The sequence below is a fragment of the Takifugu flavidus genome, chromosome 18, assembly GCF_003711565.1.
Source record: "Takifugu flavidus isolate HTHZ2018 chromosome 18, ASM371156v2, whole genome shotgun sequence".
In the NCBI taxonomy this organism is placed as follows: Eukaryota; Metazoa; Chordata; class Actinopteri; order Tetraodontiformes; family Tetraodontidae; genus Takifugu; species Takifugu flavidus.
Window position 1 is genome coordinate 124859 of NC_079537.1, and position 24473 is coordinate 149331.

Consider the following 24473-nt stretch of genomic DNA (forward strand, 5'->3'; position numbering starts at 1 on the left):
TGCAGTGATGGCTGCACGTGTTTCCTTGCTGGTAACCATGACTAACAGATGAGGAACAAGTGTCAAGTCACTCAATCCTGAGAGATTGATCTCCAGCCTTGTCCTCATGAACACCCACATCTGTGTTAATGTGTGTGACACCTGTGTTTCATTGAAATTATGTTCGCTCGTCCTTTTGTGGCAGGGCTGAAATGCAGTGGAAATGTGGTTTTAGTGATAAAGTTCATTTTCAAGGCAAATAGGGACTATGCAAATAATTGCAGTTGAGTGGATCACTCCTCATAACATTCTGGAGTATATACAAATTTCCATTATAAAAATTTAAACTGCAGACTTTGTATAAATTAATAGTTGTGTCATTCTCAAAACTTTTGGCCATGACTGTACAAGTTGTTTGCCAACCACCTAAAGAACAGAAGATCCTCCCCTCCCTCCTCTCGAGGCAGGTACAGCACCCCCTGATGGACCCAATATATGCCGTTCCAGAAGAAGTTCAGAACTCTTTGAACTTGAGCCAACAAACCTGAGGGGGCTCCAGGCAATTAAGTCGGTGCCACAGCACAGAGACCACCAGGTTGTTGGGGACAAGAGTTCTGCCTCTGTATGACATGCGGGGGAGAAGCCACTTCCATTTTTCAATTTTGCCTTCAACTCTTTCAATTGTGTCCAGCCAATTTCTTTTCATGGTGGCCTCATCTCCAATAAAAACACCGAGGTACTTTAAGCCGTCCTTCCGCCAGGCTAGATTTTGGGGGAGGACCGGCAGACCATTGGTCCATCTGCCAACGGCCAGGGCTTCGCTTTTCTGCCAATTGACCTTTGCCGCAGACAGGCAATTAAATAAGACCATTAAATTAACTAAAACATCCAAATCCTTTTGGCTAAACACCATTACCATGACATCATCTTCATAGGCAGCTAAAACTATTTTTTTGCTAAAAGATGGTAAAATCAGGCCATCGATGCATGCACGAATCTTGGAGAGGAGGGGTTCAAGGGAAAGGGCGTAGACCGTAGAGCATTCCAGACAGGGCGCAGCCCTGCCAGACGCCTCTGTGCACCCTGAAAGGAGCACACAGACTGCCGTTGAACTTTAGCATACTCACAATGTCACTTTACAAGACACGGATCATTGCTATGAAGCCAGGGTTGAACCCAAACCTCTCCATCACCTTCCAGAGGAACTTGTGCTCAACTCAGTCAAAAGCCTTTTCCTGGTCTAGCGAAATGATACCAGTATCAACACCCAATGAGCTAGAGACCTCTAAAACCTTTTTTGGCAGAAGAGTAACCACTGTCCTCCGGTTGGACAATGGCAGGGAACCCGAGGCCAGGCTCTCGTTAAATACCTCCAGCATGTCGTGGGCCACAATGTCCGAGAAGGCTCTGTAGAACTCCACTGTGAGCCCATCGACACCAGGAGCTCTCCGACCATGCATGCCGTGCAGGGCAGCGTGGAGCTCGTCCAGCTGCAGTGGCCTGTCCAGCTGCGAGTTCATTTCATCAGAGAGCTGAGGCAGCTCCCTGCAGAACTCATTGAACAGGTCCTGATTCTCACAGTACTCACTGACATAGAGGGAGGAAAAGAACTCCACTGCACGCTTTCTTATCTGGCCCGGCTCTATGAGTTCCTGCCCTGTGCCCAAAAACAGTGAGTGAATTACTCTATTCTGCCCACGCTTCTTTTTAGCCCAAAAAAGAAGCTAGAGGGAGCATCCATCTCAGTGATGTCTTGAATCCGGGACCTTACCAGTGCACCCAGTACCTGACCATCTAGCAGGCTGGCTAAGGCCATTTACTTGGACTTGAGGACTTCAATATGTCCTCGCTCTCCTGTGGAACTGCCAATCGCCTCTAGCTCCACTATCTCCGTCTCTAGATCTTTAACTGATCTGCGTGTGTCCTGGGTGGCGTTGAGAGTATACTGCTAGCACGTATCTCTGTTTTGCCACAGTCCCACCACTGTACAAGGCACATAAAATTGGATTTTTCTCTATGAAACCCAGACCAGAAATGGCATAAAATCTCCTTAAAACCATTGTCCCGTGTTAGGCTGGAGTTAAAATGCCAGTGCGCACTCTTGGGGCAAAATGTTCTTTAAAGCGACTTTGCCTAAAACCAAAGAGTGATCGGGAAAACCAAATGGTGTGATTTTACACCCCCTAAAAACCATAAAGTGATGCCTAAAACAATAAAATCGGTCAAGTCTGGCTGAGGCGATCCTACCATCACTCAGGTGGGACCTTGTGTATTGTCTGTTTTCTGGGTGCATCCTCCTCCACACATCCACCAGGACATGAGAATAGATCAGCTGTCTCAGACTGTATTGAGAGGCTGGATGAGGCTCTGCATGGTTGCGGTCTAAAAAAGACTCCGTGCAGTTAAAATCCCCATCCAGGAATAAAAACTCTTCCGCCCCACAACCATTTAATCTCATGCAGACTTTATCTAAAAAGCTCTTCCTCTCTGTGCCGTTGGTGGGAGCATAAATATTAATAAAAACCAAGGTGTGTTTCTGGAGGCGCGTCTTCACAAGCAGACACCTTCCCTTCACCACATGCTCCACCTCCGGGGATGATGGAGTGAAGCCCCTAGAAAAGAGGAGGCCCACTCCACCACTGAGGGTGGTGTTGTAGCTCAGCATCGCCTGTCATTCCCACTCTTTCTCCCAGTCTGCTTCGGTGCCCCCGTCGCCGTGGATCTCTTGTAGGAACATGACATCAACGCGTTTCCGCCGTGCTGTGTCGAACACTAGTGCCCGTTTCCTTGCGTCTCTGGCCCCGTTCACGTTCAACGTTCCCACTCTGAACACATCCATGGTGAGGGGAAAGTTAAAATCCAAGACAGTAAAACAATTCAAGGAAACACAATGAGCAGTCTCGTAATTTATAAACTGAGCTGTTTTCCGGCCTTGCCCATGTGTTTCTTGAGCCTAAAAATCTCAGGGTCGGTAAGATCCGACACCGCCTGTGTTTAATCAAATGGCTCGCCGACTGGATAAAAAGGAGCTTGCCGGAGAAATATTTTCCCCAGATCAAGGCCCTTCCTGCTTCATGTCTGCGTGAGAAAACGTTTGTACATACTTGGAGGGTAAAAGTCATTCCCCTGACTGACAATGTGCTTGACAATTCACTAGTCGGACATGTAATCATATTTGCTAGTGTCTGTGCCAGCGGCTGCATCCTCAAGCTTTACTGTCTCCATTGTCTTTCATGACACTTTTCCGCTTGTTCCGCCACTTCACGGGAACAAGCCACCACTCAGACACACCACCATCGCCCTCATTTGTACCCGCACCTCCCTCACCCAGCCTCACCCCGCTCACCTGTGCTCACTCCTCCCTCACCCAGCTTGCCAGCCACTATCCCTGACACCTGACTCACTTCACCTACCGCTGCACCGGGTTCACCTGTTTCACCCGTGTCTCTCCTGCCTTACCCAGTTCACCCAAACCACACACCACTTCAATCGCCACCCCAGTTAAATCCATCACCTTCCCTGCCTCGCCACTCTCGCCAGTCACCTCCACCACCATCTCCACATTCTCGCTCCCACTCACCTCAGTCTCACGCACACACTCACTTCATTTTTCCTCCGCCTGCAACTCCATTACCGCTCCGGGACCGGGCGGCTCGGACAAGCCCTGGCTAGATGTCCCTCTTCACCACAGTTGAAACACTTGAGGGCAGAGGAGGTTGCGAACAGGGTGTAATCAAAGTCGTCCACATGGACAATAAAGCTAGCACCTCAAAGATAAAAATAATTAAACTCCACTGCCCTGTTGTTCAGGATCATATGGACCTGTCTGCGGTGAGACACCACATGTCTCAACAGCGGCAACTTACACTCCGACAACATTTTTCGAATGGGGGAGACCACCTTCCCAAGTCGGGACAGCTCTCTGACCAGGAACTCATCACTGATGAACGGTGGCACGTTAGACAGGGTGATCCTTGCCGCCGGCTGCGTCAGCAGAGTCACCTGGACAAACTGTCCTCCCACGATGATCCCTGTCTCCACCAACATATTCACCTGTTCCACCTTCTCGAGGAACAGCACCACCGCCCTGTTCATATGGGCAGTGGATTTCACTGAGCTGTGGCCGATTTTTTGGGCCCCAGCCAGAGCCACCTTCTCCACACTGAGCACAGAGCCCGCTCCCACTTTCACTCCGTGCTTTCTACTCAACCCGGTCAATCCCGGCGTTGGCCGCCATGACGGCCGCACGCGGTTGGCCCTAACCCTAACCCACACACACTCACTCGCTAAACTAATATATAACCACGAAGCACCACAATAAATCAAACTATATTCACCAGCATTCACACACACAAAAAAGGATAGAATTAGGAAAACAGCACTTTTGCACAATTTCTCGCTCTCTCTCTTTTCTCGCTCACGCTCCTCCCACCGGAAGAAGAAGAAGAAGAACCACTACCACCACGTGGGCCACGGTTACAGCGGAAGTATCGTGTTGTTGTTTTACCAACGTCGTCTATTAGGTAAAGCCTAAAGCTTTAAAGATATTCATTGAAAGCATGTCAGAAGAGACTAAACTGAAAATCAGCTCTCGCTTCGCTCAGAGATATGACAAATACAGACAAAAAGAAGAACTGCAGAGACGTAAGTGTCACTTGATCTCAACTAATTGTGGCTAAAAGGCAGCAGCGTTTCTGCTCCTGGTTTTATGACATGACTATAATTTCTGGTGTGTAGTAAAGGACCGATATGGGGATCAAACCGGCTCTGATTCGTCTGAGTCCAGCTCCGAAGAAAGTGAAGTGGTTCGTCTGCATTGCCACAACGGCTATTTAATTTCATTGATGATATAAGGCCTTGTTCAAATGTACTATCTTTCTTGTAGGAGTTGGACCCTGCACTTGAAAGGGAATTTTATAGAACACTATCACTTCTCAAAAGGAAAGACCCAAAGATCTATCAGAAAGAAGTCAAGTTCTACTCTGAAGGTACACGCTTTATTTCTTAAGTGTTTCCCGAATTGTTTTCCAGCAAGGGTTCAAATTTTAAATCTGTTAATTGTAGAGATGGACCAGCCAGAGGAAAAGGTGTCATCCTCCACTAAAGCAATGAAGCCTATGTATCCAAAAGACTATGAGCGTAAGGTCATATTGGAAAAGGGAGGGTGAGTTGCTGACCATGGTAATTGGATATTAGTTTATTTACTTACAGAATTACAGAATCTTTAATGCAAGTTTTAGTTATCATCTCATATACATGGTATCCCTAAACCATTTTATTGTCCTGTGATATGTGCATTTCAAAAGAATGTCCATTTATGTAGCACCCAATTAAATCCAAAAACTTTTTGTTGTGTTTATGTACTTATTCCTTGTATTTGTACGTTACAGCAAATATGAAGATGAACCAAGTGAAGATGAGGTTATTGACATATTTGAGGTGTGTTGACATATTGAGTAATCTTGTCTCTATATATGGAGCCACAACTGCTTTTATTAATCAGATTTTTTTTCTCAGAGGGCTGCATCTCCCAGCTACATTCAGGAGCAGAATAAACTGAAGGAAAGGTAAGGCTTAAACCAAATAATAGTGTCTATCAATACAACGTGAATTGTAGGTAAAGCCATTCTCTTCACTTCAGCATCCAGCAGTTCATTCAAGACAGTGATGATGAAGAAAAGGAGGACAAGGAAGGTGGAGGACTACTAATCAAGAGGGTTAAAACCCAAAAGGAGGAGGTCAGACACTGCAATAAAATTCATTCTTGAACACGCGGCATATAAAGACAGACACAATCATAATGCTCATCGATTGATGATATTTATATTGCACAAGAGATGGGATGTTTTATATTATAGTGAGATAATATGGCACATTCTACTTTTTGTCCCCTTAAGAGAATCTCTTTTGTGAATTGGTCTAAACAGAAATATGCAAAGACACATTGATGAAGCTATGGGGAAATTATAAAGTGAGGCAAATTCTGTGCTATGCTGGAAATTTTTCAAATCTATATAACTAGAAATTTACCTCTACCAATAAATGATACAGGGTAAGAACTCTTGGTGCTGGGAAAAAATTACAATGGTGCTTGTATTTTTCTTCTTCTCAATCCCTCTCAAAATTAAATATTCTGCAATTTAAGTAAATACAATGCATTTGTCGATACAAAAAGTATTTTGGGATTTTTTTTTGTTTATTTTATGTTTTTAAAAAATGCACGATGTGTATAGGATGAAGAAAATGCACATTATGTGGAGTGGTTAAAAGGCCAAACAGAGTTTGAAGAACCAGAGGGGATGAAGGATATGGTGAGTAGATAAGTATGACAATAAATCATAGGAAACAGTTTAATTTAATTTGTTTTGCAGAATAAAATGTTGCAATCCAAATACAGCTCCAACATATTCAATAACGGAAAAGGAAAAGAAAAGAAAATCTATTCTCTGGACTCTCATAAGGATTAAGTTGCACAATCCACCCCAGTTGTTATTTACATAGGTTTTCATTATAATGTACCATATTTTCACGACCATAAGGCGCACTGTATTAAATGGCGCAGTCTCAGTTATGGGTGCTATTTCTGTATTTAAAACATACATAAGGCGCATCGTATTATTAGGCGCATGCTAAAACACAGTAAAAAATGACAACGGAAGTAAAACAGTGAGTTTCGACACATTTATTGAACAAAATATTCATTCTTCTGCCACAAAACCATCAAAGCTTTCATCTGCTGTATCTGAATTAAACAGCTGCACTATTTCAATGTCCAACATCCCGAATTCCTCTTCTTCATCATCTGAATCAGACTCACCAACCGGTTCCACTTCAGCGTTGATGCCGGCTTTTGTGAAAGCTCTTACTATACATGAAGACGGTATCATAGCCCATGGGTCTACAATCCACCCGCATATGGTGGCATAACCTGCCTGCTGCTGCCTCATAGTCTTTATGAAGGAGTGTTCGCCTTCCGTCATCCAGCGCTCTGTCCGTTTCCGTCGCAGCCGAGAACCACAGTGAACGACGACTTCTCGTGCCCCTAACCGTGCTGGTCCCTTTTTTCTCCACTGTGTGGGTCAAAGGGATGTCAAAAGTCAGAGGGATCTCATCCATGTTGGTGATGTGGCTGGGCGTGGTTATCTTGTCGCGGCAGTAGGTGCGGAAGATGGCCACCCTCTCCTGGTAATCCGCAGGCAGCCGTTGCGCACAGTTATCCTCGTGCGTATGGAGAGATGCTGCCTCCTCATAGAGCGAAAACACCAAGACGGACCTCCTTGGAAGTGCTCAAGGTCTTCACCAATCGCTTTGGCCTTTTGTCGAATGGTGACAGTAGAGACGCCCCTTCCAGTTGTTCGCTGTTCCACAACCAACTGTTCCACTCGGTCTTCCTGCTCGGGCCACCTTGCTTTGTTCCCGTGGAAAATCAGCTTTGTCTTCCTCACTTGGCGCAGTTCACTTTCTTGTTTTTTCCACTTTCTGACCATGGACTCATTTACATTAGAATGTCTTGCAGCTGCTCGATTGCCGTTTTCAGCCGCATATTCGATGGCCTGTAGTTTAAAGTAAGCCTCATACGCGTGTCGCTTGACCAGTGCCATTTTAGGGGGTGCTTACGTGTAGGTGTGCCGCTAATCGATGGGTGGAGCATTTACCGCAGTGCACGCACCAAAGGCACACAGCAGATTTTGGAACTCAGTCCAGACACAAGGCGCTCCATATTATAAGGCGCACCGTCGATTTTTGAGAAAATCTCAGTGTTTTAAGTGCGCTTTATAGTCGGGAAAATACAGTAATTGATGTAAATTAATTACACGGTGGAAAGCAAAAGCGAATTCCTGTTCAAAATCTATGTTAATATGAAATGGTGGACAGTTAATTGATTTCTAAAAGGCAAACAGTTAAACACATTTCATTATCTTATGCAATATCAGTGTATCTTTTTTTTTTGTTCTAGGTCTGATGCCCACATGTTAGACTGAAAGACACTTGTCTGTGGGGCACAGAACTTGTCTCCTTTCTTCGCAGTATAATGGCTGGAGATTCCCATAGTGTTTGTTCTTGTGTATTTGTGTTTGAAAGGATAACTGGAGTTACACTTTCAGTCATCTTCAAGTTTTACCAGTGGCACTTGGACTGATTTCTTCTGACTTTTCCATTGATTTCACACAAACAAGGATTGTGTTTGGACTCTATACAAACTCCAAATTTCAGAGTTTTGCCTTAAAACCCATCCATAGATGCTTTAACTTGGATTTTTCTCATTGAACCTATTAAAGCCACACCCATTTAAACTTCTAAAGCCATGACATCATGGTCTGGACTTTCACAAATTGTTTAAAGGCTTACTCTTACTCTTAATGTATGTAATCTTCTGCCTCTAAAGAAAATAAGGAGACATTTTGGATTTACATTAAAATAATTTTTATTAAACTATACTGACAGTGGTAATTACTTAATGACTGCTTCTGTTAACAGAAATACTTGAAGGAATACTGGAATGACCCAGAATTGGATAGAAAGGAGCGATTCCTAAGAGACTACATCCTGAACAAAGCTTATATCGATGAGGATGATGAACGGTATGTCCTGTCTTACAAGGATTTCAATTTTGGGTTTTCAAATTTGTATATAAACTGCAGCTATAAATGTAAAACTCACCTGCAAGGATTCCAACGTATGATGAGGTTGTCCGTGATGACCTATTGGATTCTGAAGGAGAAGGGGAAATGTTCTTGGAGCAACAGGAAGCCTTTGAGAGGAGCTACAACTTCCGCTTTGAAGAACCTGGCTTCGAGCAGATCAAAACCTTCCCGCGCCACATTAGCACATCTGTGCGATCCAAAGATGACCGCAGAAAACACAGAAGAGAGGAAGTAAAAGAGAGGAAGCAAAAGGTGTGTAAAAGTTAAAATATCATTTTACAGTCAAGCCTAGTCAACTACGAAGGTACCAATAGTATTTTGCGACTCAAAGGAAATGTTTTAAAATATGCATTTCTTATAACACGACCAACACCATTGTGTTTTTTTGTTGTGTTAAAGAAAGATAGTTTTTAAGCCCTGTAATGAAAGACACCCCAAAGGTAAACCCTGTGATTATGTTTCCCTAATGTTCCAGAAAAGGTTTGAGTTGGAAATGTTTTTTATTATTTTGGGAATAAAAATATGGGTATAAGGAATGTCTTCCAAACACATCACATTGGTGCTGTCAGAAATTAAACACATTGAGCATGAGAGAATAACACTCATTTCTTGTCTATAACATACTTTTCTACTAGAGTTAAACATCTCCAAGACCTGAAAGAAGTTCAGTTGTGAAATTATGACTTGCTAAGAAGTTTCTCAGTTTTTAATGTCACTACACCTGCTTATAATAATCCAGCCAATCTCCTTTTTTTCCAGGAGAAAGAGCAAAAACGAGAGCATCTTAAACAACTCAAGAACTTGAAATGCATGGAGATCACAGAGAAGCTGAGGAAGCTTCAGGAGCTGACAGGAAATGAGTTCAGCTTCAATGAGGTCAACTTAGAGGGGGAATTTGATCCCCAGGAACATGACCAACTCATGCAGGTCAGGTCAATATAATAACACCAATTAGAACATGCCATTTTTACTCAATTGTCATTGTTTTTCTGCACCTAGAACGCCATGTGCCCTTGCACAAATCTATATTTGCACATTTATATTGTATTTTTACCATATGATTACAAAACAACTCCTTTGGTTTTGGTGTCCTTGTTTGAGCTTTGTTGGAAAGAGACGGGAGGTTTCCTGCAGTTTTATCATGTGGGCAGAAGCCAACATCAGAAGGATAAGTAAATGATTACCTGCAAGGTCTTCCCTGCCTCCGTGACTCAACTCTGATCTGCCTTGTTACTTTACTCTGGCCTGGGGCTGATTGCTGCCATCCCTATTGCTCTGTTGATCCTGTATGATTTAGGCTGATCCTTGAGCTGTGCAGTGTCTACCTGCCCACTAGGGCCCTACTTCTTAATGATTTTCCATGACATGGATTATCACCCTCATTATCTGGACTCAGCTGTGTTTTGCCCTCCCAATACCTCACCTCGCTGGAGCAGGGGCACAAACAGCCAGTTACACACAAAGTCATCCCACACAGAAAAACCCAAGGCCCCGAAAAATTTAAACCCGGAAGCTTCTTGCCGTGAGGTGCTAGAGCTACCCCATAACACCTTCATATTGAAATATTCTGTTACAGAGTTCCTACCATCCCCAATTACTCATCATTTAATGTCTTCCTGTGCAATTTACTGTGACTGTTGTTGTTGCTATAATCTACACACCACCCAAGACCTTGGCTGTTTTCTGCACCGCAGTTTCATCATTAACATCAGGGCAAAAACATCAAACTGTTATCACAGGTGAATCTAATATTTACAACCCAATGAATGACTTTATAAAAAATTTTCATCTCACTCCTTCACCATCTCAATATTTTGGAACTCACCTGTGCCTGTTCAAAACTACTTTGCGCTGACTTAAGCAGCTCTGCTAAAAGATGGGCCTCACAGTTCACACTCAAACATATGATTTACTTCTGCAGTATTAAGAAAGCAGTCGTGTAATACTTAGCTCGATTGTCAAATTTATCTTCTACACTAATGTCATCATTGCTCTTTAAGGCTATAAATCCGCACTTTTCTGTATCATTAATCATCTACTCAAGTCTCCAAAGTTTTTCTTGTGGACATTACACTCAAACTCTTTATCCTGCACAACCATCATCATTGGTTGACATCTGGCCCTGCCTCACACATCATCCTCTCCAAATCTACTCTGGTAACTAACGACACATTCTCTGACCTTATCCAGAAAACCAAATACACCCTCCGGTCAAAGCCTGCATTCCATTAATTTCACTCATGTCCATTGAAAAAAATTTTTCCTTCTTTTGGAACTATTCCAACTTCTCTAAAGTTGCTAGTTTTTCAGCCACCCAAAGACTTGATGCACACCCTACTGACCTAGCTCGGTAAACATGTATGGTACTTCCAGCCTTCCCCTTGCAGCCAGAATCTTGGTGAAGATGGTTGGCATTTACTTTTGATGTTACCTCACTGATGACAACCTCCGACTTAAGCTGCATGGAACATTATGAAGGCTTTTTGGTATTGAAGTTGTGCCTAAATTATTTGAATGATAAGAAAATCCATACAAAGCTAATTAAAGTAATTACTCCAATAGTATGTTTAATTGTATTTCTTTTTGTTTTTCCTTCATGCAGAAGTTCTTTGGCGATAATTATTACAGAGAAGAAGATGATGAAAAGCCTCAGTTTGATGAGGATTTTGAAGGTGAAGATTTATTTTTATTTTTAACTGCTGCAAAGAAATCCTCAGTTTCTATTTCAAAAGTTGTGTTAGTTGGTTGATTGTGTTTCTCAGGGTTGAAGTAGCTGAAGATTAAAGGAACAACAAAAGCACTTACAAAATATTTATTCACACAGAACATTGGAATTGGGATGTTTGGAAAAGGGAGGACCATGAGTATCATGAACAGAAAAATGATGCCTCTGCACCTCATTGTGAAGATGAAGATTTTAATGTAAATCATAAAACCAAAGTTTATCTATTTAATCAGAACATTTTCTTTGGGTTAAAACAAGCCCATTTGTTAAAATAATCCAATTTTCACAGATGGATGCAGACTACAACCCCAACCTGCAAACCAACTCTAAGAAGAAGTGGAAGAAAAAGGAGATGTTGAAGAAAAGGAATTTACCCAATAGTGGTGAAAAAAGGAAAAAATCTCACTTTGCTCAGGTCATCGCTAGAAACAAACCTGTGTTTGATCCAAGTAAGTATCCTTATTTTGCTCTTGGTCACTTGGCACTTGGTGACTAATGTTGTCAAAGTGTTGGTGATTTTTGTTCAGATGAGAAGAGTTTTGAGCAGTACTTGGATGAGTATTACAACATGGACTATGAGGACATCATAGATGACCTCCCTTGCAGATTTCGCTATAGGCAGGTCATTGCCAATGACTTTGGCCTTACCGCTGATGAGGTGAGTTTACCAGGCATCAGCTAACATTCAGATTTATTTTCAGTATAAATCCATCAGCATTTTATGTGAACTTGTCTACATAGATCAGTGTATAAATAGGTACATTTATTCTGAATGTTTAACAGTTTAATGTAATGCACTTTAATTGGTTCAGATGATTAGAAACACACGCTTAATACAAAAATTAATAATGAGAATTCAAAATGCATCTCTTCCATCCAAGATACATCCAAGAGGCTTATTTGGCCAGAGACAAAAGATGGTATTAGGAATAAAAGAAGCCATCTCTTTTAAACTGGAAAAATCTTCACTGAACAGTCGTGAGTTGATTAGACTTACAACACCAGTTGCAAAGTCAAGAACAAATCAGAGAGATGAAACAGAAGCAACATAACGGCATTGTCATTCTGTACACAACTGGTACATCAGGAAAAGTCAAAAAGATTTTTAACAAACACAACATCCTTGTTCATTTTAAACCTGACAACATACTCAGCGACTGGTCCAGCCAAAGGACAAAACACCCTGACACAAACGAGTAATGTCATTTGTGCTGTCCAGAGCAGTGTGGACTATATAGCTCTGGATATTTGCAAGACTAAACAGCCACTGCAGTGACACATGGCTCAACACAGGAGAACTGACTTTTCAGGATAGGCTTTGGCTGTCCATCTACTTCTGAAATTTAAACAGCAATGTTCATGTTTTTGCCAGAGAAGACGGATGGTTTGAAAAAGGTGTAAAAGAAGCAATCTTTGTTAAACTGGAAAAGCCTTCCATGAACAGACAGAAGTCTTACAACACCAGTTTTAAACGACCTACAATCCCTCCCCATCAAGTTCCACAAATTGTTCACCCAACATCGGATGCTGACGAAGGATGATCCATCCTTTTCAACTACCAATCAGCACAATATATAACTCTGTTTTCCCACCAGTTAATTTAAAGCTGAAGAAGCCTCTTGGATAAGAGATGAAATGTCGTTGAAAAATGAACAGAAGCCCAGTTAAATTCTCTTAACCCAAGATTCTCTTTGACCTGGATGACTGAGAACATTCACCCACATAGAGTTTCAAAACATTACAGATAAAAATACATGGAGAAAGGGAGGTTTTGAAACAATATAAATTAGATTTGCTTGAAATAAATTTAGGACTTTGTGAAATCAGACTTTTTAAGGAAGCAAACACATAACTTTATGTAAAGTTTGACAGATTTTGCTTGTTTTGAGTCAACTAAAATTCAAGTCACACTATTGTTATTTCCCAGATTTTAAATGCTGATGATTGTGAGCTGAACCATTGGTGTTCTCTAAAGAAGACCTGCATGTTTAGGTAAAGTGTCTGTCTTGGTAATTAATATTCTGTTGTTCACAGGTCATTACTTGTTCTGTTTTGTTGTTCTCAGGTCAGATAAAGAAGAGAAGTGTGATTTGAAGAACTTTAAAATCAAAGCTCAGAATATGAAGAAAAAGAAAGAAATCCTGAAATCGATATATTCTGAGTGAGTCGAATATCATGCTTAATTTACATTACCTATGTACTTATATACAAATACTCGTACTAAAGGACTGATAAAATAAAAAAGTTGGGTAAACACGTAATTAACACTGATGATCTTAATAAGCTCGATCAGAAATAAATAGTTTTCCGGTCGAGGTGGGTGGTTTATGCTTATTCTCGTTCTGAGCCAATTTTCCGAACCTGATTTCGGTCAGGGACTAAAACCTGACTGCATATGTGTGCTCTGCATCAATGCAGTGTTGCCAACTTGGAAAATTTCTGGCAACTTTTTAAACCCTCTGTCAAAAGTGTCTAGCGACAAACCAGTGATGTTATTGGTGACGGTTTTGGCTTTTTGAAGAATCGAAGTAGCATGTCCTCCTGTCCTCAATGTCCTCAAGTACTTTCATGCAGTCAGTCCCACAGCAGCCTGAGCTGCAGTCAGAGCAGAGAGGAGATCCACCACTCTGCAGCTACGCACTGCAAATTAAACCTGCCTTTCACCTGCCGCAGGTTCATTCTGATTGGGGGGAAAGATCAGAAATAAATATTGAAGGGAAATAATGACCTACTTCCTTGTTTTTTGGATTGTTGACAGCACAGGCGGAAGTAAAACTCTTCTTCTGTGAATGTTTTAGGGAAATTAAACAAGTGTGCATGTCAAAATGCTGCTATTCTAAATAAAGCTGCGTGCACGTATATTCGCATCATGATTGGATTAGATTTTTCCAATGTAAACAGTGGATTTGGATTTTCCAGTCCCTCGAGTTTTTAATTTTAATTTTACAATTTAACTCATGATTTTTTTTAAAAAAAATATTACTTTTTTTTGTCAAAATGATGTGTGTTATCACTTATGTAGGTTTTGACTATCTTTACAGCACTTTTAACAATATGTACATTGATTTATCAACAGGAAAGCTAAAGAAGAGGAGTTGGAAAGGAACCAAAGTGATTATCTAAACAAAGCAGAGTATGGTCCCGATTGCACAGAAGAAACATTTGGTCAGACTGTTAGACCAACTGAAGATGAGGAAGAGGAAGTTCTGATACCAACAAACACACAAATGAAGATCAAGAGGGAGATATTTCACAAGGATGTTGCTGTTAAAACAGCTGAGGTGAACAGGAGAATTAAATCAACCTGGGCCATGAAGAAGCAAAAGCTTTCAGCTCACAATCAGCTCATGATTGGTAATCATGAGTTCAAGCGAAACCGTTTGAGGGCTTATGGTCTTAACCCAAAGAGATTGTTCTACAGGCAGCTTGGCAAACAAAAAAGAAAAGAGAGAGAGAAGCAGAGAAAAAAAGTTACCAACATCAAGGATCTGTAACAGAGAGAATAAATAAATGTGTTCTGCCCACATTTATTATTTTAATTTTTAAAAAATATGTCAAAGTACTAAAATTGTGAATATAAATTTTCAGTTTATTCCATGTGTATACCATGACTACAAAATTAGACAAATTTTAAATTGTTTATGTCCACTTTAATAGTTCACTTTGAGTTGAAATGTATTTTTCTGCATAGAATTTTTCAAAACATAAGTTTGTGTGGACAAGATGTATCACAACAAAATATTGAAGAGTACAGATCATTTTGACTAACTATTGTACCTGTGTGTCTTAATCTGACTTTTCCTATTAAGAAATTGTCCAGGTCTGAATGAAAGGTATTCAAATAAGGCAAAAAATAAATAAATCATCAAATTACCAATGACTGGGAAAATATATCCTTTGTGTAATTGATTATTCAGTCAGGTTATTTAACGGGCAGGATAGGCAACTGCTGAAAAATAAATTGATGTTATTTTTCTCGAATTAACAAAATAACCCATAAATGTAAGAAAGTAGAAAATTGAAGGACGTAATTTAGGTATTCCCGCACGGCTGTTGAGGAGCGACAGACCTCGTGTCCCCTCCGAGCCTCTAGGGGGCGGTAGAAATGTAAATGTAAGAAAGAAAATTGAAGGACGTAATTTAGGTATTCCCGCACGACTGTTGTGTAGGGACGGGCCTCGTGTCCCCTCCGAGTCTCTAGGGGGCGGTAGATACTCTGGACCAAAAACCAAAGAAAAAGGAGAAGAGGCGCGTAAAATAATTTGAGCTGCAGTATAGAGCCAGAAGGTATGCTGCTCCTTTTGTGGGTTTGTCTTTGTTTTCACTTTAGTAACGTTAAGTGTTTTCCACATTTAACGTATCATTGGTGAGCTCCTAACAAAACTACAGCTCTGAAAGTTCTAGATAGGTTGATGCTAGAGAATCGTAACTGTAACAGTGGTGAAACTGCATCGTGAAAGCCGTTTAATAGTCCTCTTGGTAGCGGCCACTAATAGAACGTTGGAAATGTCGCTGTATATACACGTACATTTTCTCCAGCTTATATATCTTAAAATAGAAATCATTGACTAATTTCCGAGGATACTTTACAATACTGTACATATGTTTTCTGTGTTGCAGGTTTATAAATAATGGCTCAGGGTCACAAATTTCAGGACCTGGAAGAGACGGGAGAAGCCCTGGTGGCCTTTATTAACAGCAGTCAACCTGAAAAACTTAAACAAGTCAAGAAAGAACATCAGGCACTTTCTGAAAGACACATAGAGACTAAAAAAATTGTCACACAGATTTTAAAAGGTACATTTTTAGATTCTGTTACATCCATATCATTAGTACAGTATATGATTATTCAATTTGTATATGTCTCTTTCTTTACTAGGAGAATTTGCTATGTTTCATATTCATTTACCATCCCTCAGATTTTGCCTTGAGTGAGGAGAATGCATGCCAGAAGTTTTTGGATCTAGAGAAGCATAAAATGCAAAAAGCACTGGATTGTGATAAGGTGGAAAAACAACTCGAGCAATACACTGCCAAGAACCAGATGACCAAGTCTGAGTTACAGTATCCTTTGGCAGTCTGTGCTTGGATAAAGCTGTTTTATACCAAACATGCAAAATTGCATGTTAGGGCACAGTATAGAGCAGAGGGCACTGTGACCAAGCAGGGCAAATACTGATGCATTCATGCTATAATTGCATTTAGCACAAATTATTGGAAGTAATTCTTTTTCTTGGTGTCACTATGTTTTGGGGCTTATTTTGGTGCTCTCTGCACCATTCTTGTAGAAACAGCATAAGGTATTCTGTCCTTGTGTCTATTAGCCTCCTTAACAGTCTTTCAGGTTTCTGCAGGGAGAGCTGGAAAATCTGAGAAATGCTGAACATGAGATTCAGACTCTTCAGAGTGAGGTGGATGAAGACACAACTGAAGTCATCCCTTCAGCAGTGTGAGTTGGATTTCACTACAGTATATACAAACAGCAAGAGAGGGTGGGGGGTATAGCCAGCTGGCCCTCAGCAGGAAGGTCCCCCTCAAGCAATTCATCACTTTGTTTTCCAATCTCTTCTAGTTACGTGGCACAGTTGTTCTACCTGATAACTAAGATCAAGTGGGAATATGACACACAACCGAACATCCTGAAAGGAGGTGCGTCTTTTAGTGTATAATATGTCTATATTGTAGTAGTATTAGCTGGGTCTATTATTTGCTATGCTTGTCAAACAGCAGATTTTTTTTTCTTTTTCTTTTTACTGTTACAGTGCATTACGGGGAAGATCTGGCAACTCCAATCAACATTGACTCATCCTTGCAAGATGAGAGTGAAATAAGTGACGAACTGTGGGACTTCATCAGTACTAAATGGTAGTTGTCTGTTGTTGTTTTTTTTCCCCCATTGTAGTCCATTTGTACTGTCAAAAAATATATATAAAGCTATTAAACAACATTTGTAGATTGTTTTGCCTTGAGGTGGGCAGAAATGGAAAATTAAATTAATTTTCAACACATAACATGAGCATGCTTGTAAATTTAAAAATAACATTAAAATGTCAGGTGACCTCATGACATTGCAATGTAAAGTGTAATCATTACACACAAGTTTCCGCCTCTTTTTTTTTTCCTTTATTTTTTTAAATCTTGGACTAAGATTGCAATATCTGACATTATGAGATAGCTGTAATTTGTACAATGCAATAAAATGGAGTTTTTCTTATTCAGTCTGTCAGTTTCATTTTCTTTCAGTATTTTCCTTTCTCACATTCCTGGGCAAAATATTGCTCAACTTTTGCGACAATTTAGAGTACAGTATAATTACCCTTTTCACATTTAACTTTCACACCTCAAAAACAATTTCAATCTCTTCATATTTCACCTGGCATCTCAGCAGTATAACATTTATCACTGGGATTTTCCTGATTGTGCTTAATTTGTAGAGTCAAAATGAGGCTTATAATGAGAATTTTTTATTTCTAAGAAATCTGTAGAAAGCAAACAGACATTTTGAAGTTGTGCTGTTCATTAATTATGGAATATAAATTATATAAGTTTGTTTTTTAACAATGTAAATGCTAACACAGAAGCTCTTACAGTATATATGACAAGGTCTATTTTGTCACAGTATCCATATAATCTCCAACACTCAATAGAAATTTAAAAGAATTCTACTACTCTCCTGCAGTGATATGCATTTGTGTATCTAGATGAACAATGGAAATTCAGAAGCTTTTCCAAATTATCACATATCAAGCTCTCAAACCAAGTTTACTCAAATGTACACATTTGTATAATGATAATATGGTTATAGCCTGGATACAGGCCAGTGCCAGTCTCTCTGTAGTTTCTCATCTCTCCAGTCTGTGACAGGCTACTTCAGGCTTAGTGGTGCTGCACTCCAGGGATGACAGACATATCGTCTTCACTTTACTATTGCAATATCCAGGAAACAGTCTGTTCTGGGAAGCACCTTGCACTTCTGTATCAGGTGTAATCAGATGGTTAATAGATATACGCATGTCTGTTGCATTTTTCTGCTGCGTCCCCAGCCTGTTTTCTGGTTGGCATGGTGTTCCCGGCAGGTGTGCGGCACGACCCTTAACAACACCTAATGGAGCTGATTTGTAGCAACTATGGAGGGCCTGTATTTCTACCTCAGCTTTTTGGTTAGGCACCCTCTTTCTCACAGATTTTTAGTGGTCACTCTCCAGTCTGGTGTCCAGCTACCACTCAATGGTAAATTGATGCATGCAGGCTACAACAAACTACCCAGGTAAAATGTGCTGCTATTTTGGTGCTCTTTGTCTGCTACTGTTCTTGAAACTAGCAGTTAAATTTGTTTCTTTTTAAAGTTTGCCCTTTGTTAAACTGTGGTTTACTCTGCCTTGCCTCTTTGCTTTTTTGCCTATTCTATTGCCTCCTCAATTTAGTAGCAAAGTAGCTGTTCCGCCTTTCTTATTTAGACATCACTTTTTAATGTAGTGAAGGGTGGTTTGGTTGTGTTTAGCATAGATCATAGTCTAATGGCTTTTGAGGGGAGGAAGGTTAGTACAGAAGTGGTTGTGGAGGTTCCACTGAAATTATGTATTTTCCTTTTTCCCTTTTTCCCCCTTTTTCTTGGGTGCAGCTTCATGGTCTTAATTTTTTGTATGAATGTGTGCATAGATGCATGCATGTGTATGCATATGTATTTTGTAATGTCTGTGTAGATTCTCATATTTTGTAATGTATATCATGTCTGCTTTGTGACAAAAACAAACACATGATCCCTGTTCATTTCAAACCTGGCCACGGAGTTACAGAGACCGGTATAACAACCAACAGGACAAAACGTCCAGACACAGTGCAACATTTTTTATCCTGTGAATTGAAAAATGTACAGTTGTACTGTTGTGCCAGGCCTATAAGCAGGTGCCATTTTTGGTGCCTGAATGGCTATTAAATTTGAATTTGACTATCATAAATAATACTTATCAAAGATAATTATTATTAATTGGATCTAAGTTTAATAGATCACTTCAGGGTATCACCCTTCTGAGAAGGGGAAAGAGATTATTAATTTATTAAAATACACTAATAAAATACACTAGGTTGTCACTTTAGCACTCAATTAATTTAATTAAAACCAAATTTGTGACATTAAATAGTTAAGTATGAAGGAATTTGGAGTTCTTAACAGTGTGCAATTCTTGTGCAATATGAAACAGACAACAGGTGTTTAGAAGACATTAGAATAAAGCTAACATACAATCTATCTAGAGTGTATTCATATATGTGTGTGTGTGTGTATACGTGACTGTGTATGTGACTAAACATGACTGGGGACAATGGACACTCCTTTCAAGACAGCAACATTTATTTTATGGCCAGAGAAGAAAGATGGTTTGAAAAGAACTGATACCAGCTTTGTCAAAATCAAAATGCCATCACTGAACAGAGGAGGCTTATGACATCAGGGCCCAGTATTTCAAAACTCCAAATCCAGATCAAAATGATCCGGATTTGTAAATCCCCCTATCCTGGTCTGTGGATCATAATAATCTATCCCAGTTTTTCAAAACCTTGCAGGATAGGATCAAAATGATCCTGATCCACCTGGATAGGGATTTCCAAATCTGTCCCTCCCACTGGATCATTGCCAGGAAACAGGAATTGATGTGTTTAAAAACAAAATAAAGCGCCATGTGTCAAACTAAAAGTCACATTTTATTTAAAGATTTTACCACTATCTACTTAGATGTCAATGTTATAACTTTAAAATAGTAACTCATGTTACAATAAATCAATATAATTTTCAACAAATCAATCCTGAATATTTTATTAAAAAAACAAAATCAAACAAAATCAAAATTTCAAAAACAATATACGTATCATGACTTTTTACTCATGTCTTTTTCCAAAGTGAAATCAAACTGTATTATGTTGAAATTGTCCCATTCTTTATGAAAAATACAAATTAACCATGGCACTTCTGACTGCTCTCCCAGCTGGTTCGTCAGTTTGATGTGGTTGTGGTGCCTCTATCAGACCTTCTGGAAGTGGAATGTCGTCCTCCTCCATGGGCACTCTTCTTTTTTGTGCTATATTGTGCAACACAATACATGCACAAATAATATTGCATGCTTCTTTGGGCTCCACACGGAGATAATTAGGGCAGGCAAATCTCCGTTTAAGTATACCATTGATGCGCTCAATTGTCCCCCTTGTAGATGTATGAGCATAGTTGAAATTTTGTTGTGAGTTGCTTGTGACTGTTGCAAAAGGTGTCATCAGCCAACAAAGAAGAGGATAACCACTGTCACCAAGGAGGATTCCATCTGGAGTGTTTTGTTGAAACCGGTGGTATATGTGGCATTCTCTTAAAATCCGAGAATCGTGTACAGACCCTGGCCATCGTACAACACAATTTATTATCTGGAGGTCAGCATTCCCAATCAACTGCACATTTATACTATGGCGCTCCTTCCTGTTTACAAATTCCCACTCTCTTTCATGAGGAGCTTGAATGTGTATATGTGTGCAGTCTATCACACCAATAGTGTTCGGCATTCCTGCTATGGAAAAGAACTGTTTTTTGTTTTGTGAAATTTCTTCTTCATTTTCAGGAAATTTCATATACTCATTTAATAAACTTGAAAGAGCTCTTGCCACAGAATGCACCACACATCCCACTGTTGATTTTGTGACTTCAATGCTATCTGCAATAACTTCAAAAAACGATCCACTTGCAAAAAAACGAAGAGCAATCAACACCTGTTCCTCCACAGTCAAGGCATGGCTCCTCATTGTTGGTCTTTGACGAGGGCGAAGAACATCACATAAATAAATAACATCCTGTGTTCTGAAATGATATCTTGAATAAAGTTCTTCATCAGAGTACTGCAGAAGTAAATTTGGTCATTCAGTATATTGCCGAGGCTTGTATTGCCTCTGACGTTGTTGCATCACATGCACTAGTGCTGTCATTTTGCTCAATCTATTTGCTACTTACCCCTTTTTAGCCAATCCCATGTCCCACCACACCTGATTTTAACGATCCCTCATGGTAGTATAAAGAGCCAGCCTGGGTGTGACTTACAATCAGACAACATGGAGGGCAAGACCAAAGGAGGTCACTTCTCTGCGACTGAAACAAATGCACTGCTTGAAGGTGTGTGTGAAAATTATCATGTGCTCTTTGGCAATTTCAGCAGAAGATAACAGAACTGGTTAATGCCACCGGTGGAGGCCAACGCAGATCTGTGGATCAGGTCAAATTGAGATGGAAAAATCTCAAACAAAAAGCTACTAAAGACCACTCAGAGGCCAAAATGACTCCAACAGACAATAAACCTGCCAAACGTGGTGAGTTTACTGATGTGGTTCTGGGTATTATTGGTGGAGCGGATTCTCAAGCTTTACATAGGATTGTACCCTGTGATGTGGGAGACTCTATTGGCTCGCAGGGGCCACTCAATCTGTCAAGCGATGGGACAAGCACCCTTACCTTTGAGTCAGATCAACCTGAACTGTCCACCAGCCAGACCTTGACCCAAGCTGCTGATGTGGTGAGGGTTACACCATCACCACAACCACCACCCTTGACGTGCCGGAGCAAAAGGCCAAAGAGTCATACACAGGATCATGCCTACTTAAAGCTGCTGAAAGTTGAAACAGAGCGAGTGCAACAACAGCTTGTCCTCACCAATGAACTGATTAATTTAACAAAATTGAAACAAGAACAGGTGAAACTGCAAATTAAATTGCTTGAAAAACAATGGGCCCGATTCACCAATATGTTCTTACGAATCTTCTTAGATTCTTTCTTAAGTTGTCCTTAAGAAGTTTTTTTAAGAAAACCCTACGTCGGATTCATCAACGCGTTCGTAAGCCCCAGAATTGTTCGCAGCTGTGTTCTTAGATTGATGAATGCCATCTGTTCCTAAGTTGAAAGCGCGTGCCAGGTGCGTCTAATTAACATACGATTAGCATAAGTCACCGCCCACTAATGCCCATAAAAGGAACTGCAACAGGACCCTGTAGACGGAGCAAAAAGCAGCAAAATGCCCAAAGCTTGCCTCTCCACGCCTGATTTCTGACGCCGTGTTGAACAATCAAGAAAGGATGGCTAACACGCTTGATAAAATTGCCTCAACCCTGATGACTATAGCCAACACGCTTAAAGAAATCAACGAGAATGTAAAAAAAGAAGACTGTAAAAAAAATAAACGTAAAAGCTGCGCTCGGATTGTGACAATAATGCATTTTATTCACAAACGGGCAATTAATCGCGCTCGAACGTGAACCGCGTGCCTGCAGTCTGGCCCCATCATTGCGTCAGGACGCACATCCTCACGGGGTTGTGGCTCTGTGTCCAAACACATCCAGCGCCCCTTTAACATGCCGATGGTGCGTTCAATGGTGGAGCGACTGCGCGCATGCATCTGATTGAATAAAACTCCTGTGGAGTCTGAGGGTTGGTCAGTGGTGTCAACAACCAGGGCATATCCTCGATCCCCTAATAAAATAAATCAAGATAAAATCAAATAAAAAGACAGTTTTGGCATGGTTTCCAATTTGGTTGATTAATGTTAAGTCATTGGCACATTTACGTAATTTTAAAATTCTCCGTAAATCACCAAAAATAGGAAATAAACAAATAAATAAATATGACAGAATTATCATTGTAATATTGAATTTTATTGAACTGCACAAGAGAAGAAAACACAACCATGCCAACATGTCGGCACTGAAATGTGCGCAAGAGTACTCCTGAGTGTTCGTAGGATTTGTTCTTACCTACGAATAAATCCAGGATAAGAAGAAATTGGTGAATGCCACAATCTTCGTCAACTGTTCGTAAGTGGGACTTAAGAACAAATTTGTTCGTAAGAACGCTTCGTGAATCTGGCCCAATCTTCTGCTACTCTGTTCCGCCTTCCGAGCGGAAAGGCCTTTCTGTCTCCTCCCTGACATTGAGGATTTTGAAGAGAAGGCTCAAAAATCCTGTCAACACCTCACTAATATTAAATGGAAAGGAGGGAAAGGAGCAATGGTGGGAAAGGAGCCTGAGTTGGTGCACGAGGTTAAGAAGTTCCGACTAGATATAGTTGGCCTCACCTCTACGCACAGCAAGGGCTCTGGAACCAGTCTTCTCGAGAGGGGTTGGACTCTCTACCACTCTGGAGTTGCTGATGGTGAGAGGCGACGGGCAGAGGTGGCAATTCTTGTTGCTCCCCAGCTCAGTGCCTGTATATTGGAGTTTACCCCAGTGGATGAGAGGGTAGCCTCCCTTCGCCTTCGGGTGGGGGGACGGATCCTGACTGTTGTTTGTGCCTATGGTCCAAACAGCAGTTCAGCGTATCCACCCTTTTTGGAGTCCTTAGAGGGAGTGCTGGAGAGTGCTCCTTCTGGGGGTTCCCTCATCCTCCTGGGTGACTTCAATGCTCACGTTGGCAGCAACAGTGAGACCTGGAGAGGTGTGATTGGGAAGAACGGGCCCCCTGATCTGTGTTTTGTTATTGGACTTCTGTGCTCGTCTCAGATTGTCCATAACAAACACCTTGTTCAGGCATAAAGGCATCCACATGTGCACTTGGCACCAGGACACCTTAGGCCGCAGATCGATGATCGACTTTGTGGTTGTGTCATCGGATTTGCGGCCGCATGTTCTGGACACTCGGGTGAAGAGAGGGGCAGAGCTGTCAACTGATCACCACCTGGTGGTGAGTTGGCTCCGATGGTGGGGAAGGATGCCGGACAGACCCGGCATGCCTAAACGTGTTGTGAGGGTCTGCTGGGAACGCCTGGCAGAGTCTCCTGTCAGAAGGAGCTTCAACTCACACCTCCAGGAGAGCTTTGACCATGCCCCGGGGGAGGCGGGGGACATTGAGTCCGAGTGGACCATGTTCTGTGCCTCCATTGTTGAGGCGGCTGACCGGTGCTGTGGCCGCAAGGTGGTTGGTGCCTGTCGTGGCGCCAATGCCCGAACCCGCTGGTGGACACCAGTGGTGAGGGATGCCGTCAAGCTAAAGAAGGAGTCGTATCGGGCCTTACTGGCCTGTGGGACTTCTGAGACAGCAGATAGGTACTGGCAGGCCAAGCGGAGTGCAGCTGCGGCTGTTGCCGAGGCAAAGACCCGGGCATGGCAA

General features: G+C 41.3%; 2 protein-coding genes and 1 long non-coding RNA gene across 5 annotated transcripts; 2 read left to right on the forward strand and 1 right to left on the reverse strand.

Annotated features, from left to right (window-relative positions):
• The first annotated feature begins 4411 nt into the window (after positions 1 to 4411).
• kri1 (KRI1 homolog) lies at positions 4412 to 15229 on the forward strand. The gene is made up of 18 exons (XM_057015722.1): positions 4412 to 4623; positions 4717 to 4784; positions 4865 to 4967; positions 5044 to 5143; positions 5370 to 5418; positions 5497 to 5546; positions 5621 to 5717; positions 6213 to 6290; positions 8458 to 8561; positions 8648 to 8876; positions 9384 to 9551; positions 11227 to 11296; positions 11449 to 11546; positions 11639 to 11798; positions 11877 to 12007; positions 13277 to 13341; positions 13415 to 13510; positions 14426 to 15229. Exons 1-18 carry the CDS (start codon positions 4539 to 4541, stop codon positions 14841 to 14843), a joined length of 2169 nt encoding a protein of 722 aa, XP_056871702.1. The 5' UTR covers positions 4412 to 4538; the 3' UTR covers positions 14844 to 15229.
• Positions 15230 to 15492: 263 nt separating this feature from the next.
• spc24 (SPC24 component of NDC80 kinetochore complex) lies at positions 15493 to 17360 on the forward strand. Of its 3 annotated transcripts, none has more exons than XM_057015723.1 (6): positions 15493 to 15636; positions 15970 to 16146; positions 16269 to 16413; positions 16694 to 16798; positions 16922 to 16998; positions 17112 to 17360. In XM_057015723.1, exons 2-6 carry the CDS (start codon positions 15981 to 15983, stop codon positions 17216 to 17218), a joined length of 600 nt encoding a protein of 199 aa, XP_056871703.1. In that variant the 5' UTR covers positions 15493 to 15636; positions 15970 to 15980; the 3' UTR covers positions 17219 to 17360. The 3 variants fall into 3 exon arrangements, with proteins under 3 accessions (XP_056871703.1, XP_056871704.1, XP_056871705.1); XM_057015724.1 differs by having other exon boundaries at positions 15577 to 15652; XM_057015725.1 differs by having other exon boundaries at positions 15615 to 15715.
• Positions 17361 to 22570: 5210 nt separating this feature from the next.
• Positions 22571 to 23240, reverse strand: LOC130514735 (uncharacterized). The gene is made up of 2 exons (XR_008947050.1): positions 23122 to 23240; positions 22571 to 22840 (listed from the first exon to the last, which is right to left on the reverse strand). It is a non-coding gene; the product is annotated as an uncharacterized LOC130514735 (long non-coding RNA).
• Between the last annotated feature and the right edge of the window lie 1233 nt (positions 23241 to 24473).